General features: G+C 37.9%; 1 protein-coding gene across 1 annotated transcript in view; it reads right to left on the bottom strand.

Annotated features, from left to right (window-relative positions):
- LOC104402518 (lisH domain-containing protein ARMC9-like) overlaps window positions 1-5834 on the bottom strand; it is a gene marked incomplete at its 5' end in the record, with an annotated part of 42889 nt that overhangs the window by 35292 nt on the left and 1763 nt on the right. Inside the window, one exon of the mRNA XM_010010408.1 lies at window positions 202-236. Within this exon, the coding sequence (XP_010008710.1) occupies window positions 202-236 (35 nt within the window). The remainder of the gene's footprint in view (window positions 1-201; window positions 237-5834) is intronic.

Here is a 5834-nt window from a genome sequence, read left to right as displayed (position 1 = left end):
CTGCTGAAATTAGGATGTTACTGAACCTGCTCGACAGAAGAATGCAGACCACATATTTGCATATACTGTTCACTGAGACTGGAGGAAGCACGCAGAGGATGAGTGGTTCCCATTTGCAGACAACTGGCAGTGCACTTCAGTTTACAAACCCCTCCTCTTCTTCTCTATAGATATAAATGAAGCTCAGCAATTAATACTTACACGGGGGCTAAAGATGCTCTTAACATTGTGGAAGCCTGGATCAGAAAAAGAAAAAATAAAGAAATCATAACAGATTAGTCCAAATTTCACACCAGCAGTGTTACTAATGAATTCCCTAGAGAGAATTCTTTCACTGAGGTTCTGCAGGTTTTTTCCCATAAAACTTATATTGCTAAATAGAAACACAGCTAAAGAAAGAGAGGACTTCAGTGCTTATCTCTCTTTATCTTGCAGTGTTATGACCTGGTTATGTTATCTTTACTGTCATACTCTAAAAATTACCTACACTTGAAGCATTAAAAAAAAAGTAAAAGGAAAAAAGTGAGTAGAAACTATGATCTGAAGCCCGCTGAGTAAACTGAGGCAGGACAAGAAATTGATAAACACATTTATTGACTTCAAAAATTTTCATATCTTAAAGTTTCAGGAATTTCACTGGAGACCTAGCATGTATCACTGCAACCGTTATTTGCTAAAATTCTTTGTTTCAACAATAATGTTATCAGAGTACCTGTTACTACTAATATATACCCCATATATAACTATTAATATGTAGAGAAAAGATTATATATTCCAGTATGGATAAAACCAATACGGCATAGCATACTATTTCTCAGTGGTTCTGCCTAGGATAAGTTCAATGTAAGCCTGGATATTTCCTTTCTGACGCAGTGTGACGCAGAGCATATGCAGGTACCACTGCTGAACAAATCAAAACTTAAGAATATCACACCTTATAAAAGTTCCATATAAAAGTTGTCTGATTCAGTAATATTATTTTTCTAGAGCTAATTGTAAGTGAGCCAAGAAGCAGCAATACTGGTACAAAAGCGCTTCATTTCATGCATTCTGATACCAACTACATATCATATTTGCAAAATACTCAGTGTCATCTCTTTGTGTTGATGTTCCTACTCACTTTCTAAAAAACCTCTCATACCACTTATGCCTGTAAAACTGGTCTTCTCTTCTAACCTAGTCTCTTTCAATGGGAGCTATATAATCAATGTCTATTGTCAGATTTAAAACTGCAGGATTTAGGAAAGAAAAAGCATGAAATACCATAGAGAATATTGAATTACACGAGCTGACATATTCTTGAACACACTACCTCATGGGTATCCTTTGTAATACAAGGAACTGCTCTCTTAGATGTGAAATAAGCTTATACACACATTGGAAAGCATATTATGTTTAACTCAATGAATGACTTGTACACAATAGACAATTAACAGGTCATACACATAAAAACCTGTCTCGACAGCAGTTCTCAAACCATAGTTTATTTTACATAATAGAAATACGTTTCAAAGTATCATATCTCAACTATTTTCCCCTTATTTATTTGTATTAATTTTCCTTAGCCTTTTTGATGAACATAAAAAGTTAACTTCTGTTTAAGCAAACTGCTTTCCCAGTCAAAACCTATCATCTTGTACTGGAGTGCTCAGTGAAATCACAGATCATTTTCATTGCCTTCTTCAGCGTCCTTCTTCATTAAAGGAAATGGGGAAGAAAGTGACTACAGTCCATTAATGCAAAAGAGAGAGCCCTTGAAGATGAGAAGGTGAGACAAAGAACAGTAGTAAGAAAACAAATAGGCAGGTCACTAAGAGTAAACAGATGTATATAAAAGCTTTCTGCTTCTCAACAAAGTCCTTTTTACCCACCACTTCTTTGCTGCCTTAAAAAGAAATCACCCTTCCACACAAATAAAACTTTTTGACAAGTGTAAGATTTTGCAAGATCTTACAAATTTCAAGCTACAGAAACTTCAATTAGAAAAACGTATTTTAAAATTCAGATTAAAAAAAAAACAAAACACAAAAAAACCCCAAAAAACAATCAGATCAAGCAGGACAGTCTTATTAATTCCCAAATTACTTTGTAAGCTGGCAGATGGAGCACAGTAAACCATTTAGTACGGTTTGGCTTTGTGGTCTACCTGCACCAAAAAGGCACCACAGTGAGGCAGACCCTACACTGGAGCTCTGAGGGCAGGACCACCAAAAGAAAGAGCCTTCTTGCCCAGCACTCACTTTTCTGATTGGACCTGAGTTTATCAGTCTAGAACCTGCACAAGAAGAAGGAAGCACTCTCAGGCTTTTGGTGTTTCTGGGAAAACAACAAGGAAACACTTTGTATTACTTCAGGTTCAATGAGGCAAAACACAAACGGGATCATTTTTTCAGGGTTAGCTTATCCTTCACTGCACTTTCGTTTCTGAATCCGATTGACTATGGGCAGCACCACTGATAAGCAGAAAGAATACAACCACATTACAGGCAGAGATTTTCTTTCTTCATCTTTATGATTCCAATTAGTCACTAGTAAGCTAATCCGTATCCGTCTAGTATCGCATACTGAGTAAGACATTGGCTTGCATCTCAGGAGATCTGCTTCTAGCCCTGATCCAGCTACTGACTGCAGACAGAACTGAAATGTGTCATTTCACATTTCTGGGACTCAACTTTTCTCATCTGGAAAGCAAATAGAGGCATAAATCTCTTGAATAAGCTGAGTTTTGAGGTCTACCAATGAATGGCAGTGTGCAAGAGCTAAAAATTATTATTTTTCAATTAAACAATCAAATGCTTATGGCACAACTACTGCAAACAGAAAATCAACAGATTTAGCGCTTGATTATGGCGGTATGATTCTGCAAAGTAAGTTAACAGCAGCTCATACAGTATAGTAACAACTCTGGTACAAATATTTTCCTGTTTTGGAATTTATTTAGGCCTCTATTTTAAGAATTTTATGAGAATAAGAATTGCAGTAAAATATTGCTAGAGAATTGTATTTCTGAGCATTTTTTTTGCCATTACACAATGCATCAGGTCTCCTGTGGCTTGTAGGGCTATGATTTCAGGGTCTGCACTACTTCGCGTCAGACAGCTGAGGCACCCTGTGAAGCACACAGCCATGCAGCATGCTGAGGGACAGCATCACACACTCTCCAGTTATTGCTAAATGGGTCTGAAAAGACTTTGTCAGTTTAATTTTCAAACAAGTGTTCCAACCACAGCACCACCAAGTGCTGATCATTCAATTCAACTTCCAAGCTACCTCTCACCATAAACTCTCAACTTTTCATCTTTTGACCCTTGTTTTTAAAGAGACAAGACATATGGCACTCCAGACCCTCAGAGTCCTGCTGCCCTACCAGCCTTTCTCCTCCTCATACCATGGCCTCTTCAGCTCTCGCTCCTAGATCACTGCCAGTCTGGCTGGCACCACCTCTGCACCCATTCCTTTGCTGCTTTCACCACCTCCTGCAGCAGCATCAGCATCAAGGGGTGCCTGTCCCAGCACAGAGCTTGAGCTGATACCCCCAAAAGGCCGTAACAGTTAGTACCAAGCCCCATGCCTCATTTTTATTACTGGCAGATTTGACAGTTGGAAGCAGCAGTCTCAGCAATAGGAAGCACTATGTTATGGATGTGGGTAGAAATTAAGCCTGGGTAATACAACCTATATTCGGATGAAAATTTCATGGCTTCCTTCACATTAACATTTCTAATTAGAAGAGAAAAATACAGACCCATCCAAACATTTCATTTTAATTTGGTTTGATACTCCTATTCCTTAACCAGGGTGCTCTTCTCCACCTCACAAAGTTCCTTCCCCACACAAGCATGAGAGAGTAAATGCACATTATGGATTCCCTAGCAGGCAGCCCACCAAAACAAATACACTGGCCTCAACACCTCCTTTGACATTTCAGTAGGTAGTATCTGTTTGTTTGTTTCTGTTTCTCCTCTTTGGTATGGATCTGAAATGTCCCAGTCTCAGGATATTTACTGAGTTAAATATCTTTACAGAACCTAACTCCCAAAAGCTGTGTTAAGCCCTAGTTCTTGACTTGCACATTAGCTTGAACAAAAGGAAAACCACACCTCAAATATAGCTGGGTCCTACAAATCAGCTCTCGGGCTTACTCACATCAGCACAGTTACCTCATTTAAGATATACAATCTAGCCAGTGGAAAAATGTCATTGTCTTCGCTATTATCTTTGTATACAGCAGATCAAAAGCCAAGCTTCCACACACATTACTTGTGGTGGGACTGCCACTGAACCAATATTCACTCCTCTCAACACATTGCTACCACAGAAGGCAAAAGCAAGAGATTCTCAGGAACAAAAACCTGCCCTATCACCAAATTAGTAACAAAACTCATAAAGTTCTTTGCAAAACTTTAGCCATATGCTTTTATAAATGGACTCCTACGTTGCAGATACATGTAAAAAGATGAAGCCTTTGAAAATTATTTTTAGGAACAAAAGGATACATTTAACTGAGGAAAAGGTTAATATTGAAGTCTGGAAGTGGGCAGAACAGAGCTCACTTGGGCCTTCTGCTTTTTTGACCATCATAGACCTGTTCTATTTCCTGGCATTCATTCTCAAATCTAAGTGCTGAACTATGGTATCTTCTTGTTTCTGTGGCAATCATGCAAAAACTCCATGTGTACTGTGTTTTTGAGAGAGAAAGTATTTGGACGCTGGAAATTTGGGACTTATTTATAATAACAGCTGCTTTTAAGTAATTAGATAAGAGAAAGTAAAACCATCGGCACTGCATTCATAACCCTCAAAGCTCTCTATAGAAAGTAAATTCTTTATATTCTTATAAGCCTAGCAAAACATTACAATCTTCATCTCCAGGTGATGAATCCAAGCCCACAGACTGAAGGCAGTCAAAGGCCCTGCTGACAGGTAACTTCCTTATTGCACATCCAATATATCAACTACCAGACGATGCCTCAATCAGCCAAGTTTACATAGCTTCTCTTTACTACCAAATTTCATAGACTAAAAATAATTTATTTCCTCAGCATTTTCTCCCAAGCGTTTTCCCCCATCTTACCTTTCCTGGAACATGTTAAATATTAATTCAATGTTCTGAGTAACAGTATTCCTTAAATTGCCAGTGAATGAAAGAGTGTGAAAAACATGGGGTGTACATGACTCATCTGCAATAGATGACTCCCAGCATTCACAGACTTAATCTTGAACAAAATACTTTTCATGCAAAGCCTATGTTCAGACAAAATAATTTGTCATGATTGAAACACATGCAGAAATTAGGTATATTAAGGAAAGGAAGACTGACAAACACAAGAAAACAACAGCCCAAGTATGGCTCATTCTGGTAGGATCACGGGGTATGACTTATGTTTGTGTTGGTTCTTGTCAAAGCCAAACCAGGTGCCATATTAAGTCCAGCAATTCTGTCACAATGCAGATTAGCCACAGATGGCAGCCCTTCATTTTTGCATGAAGCGAGGCATGAATACAAACAGCATGGAATAAAACAAAGAAGTTCAAAGGGAAAAAAAATAAAAACAATATTCATAAATGAAAACAGATGCATTTCATGTGCAAACCAAAAGCACAAATGATTTTATCAAATACTGTAGCCCTGTATTCAAACTAACTCCACTTTGCTATATAATGTATATATTCATAATACGCTGCATAAAGCTGAAAGCCAGATTCTCTCCTTACTTACCAGTCTGAAAATGTGCTATAAGAATTCAGTGTAAATTCAGTGCAGATTCAGAAGTAATAATCAAAGATACATGAGGAATATGTGAAGAGTAAAACCAGAGTTTGAGCAAATTTGT

Source organism: Nestor notabilis, unplaced genomic scaffold (genome assembly GCF_000696875.1).
Source record: "Nestor notabilis isolate BGI_N333 unplaced genomic scaffold, ASM69687v1 scaffold15002, whole genome shotgun sequence".
Taxonomy (NCBI): domain Eukaryota; kingdom Metazoa; phylum Chordata; class Aves; order Psittaciformes; family Psittacidae; genus Nestor; species Nestor notabilis.
This window is presented reverse-complemented; position numbering and strand designations above follow the sequence as displayed.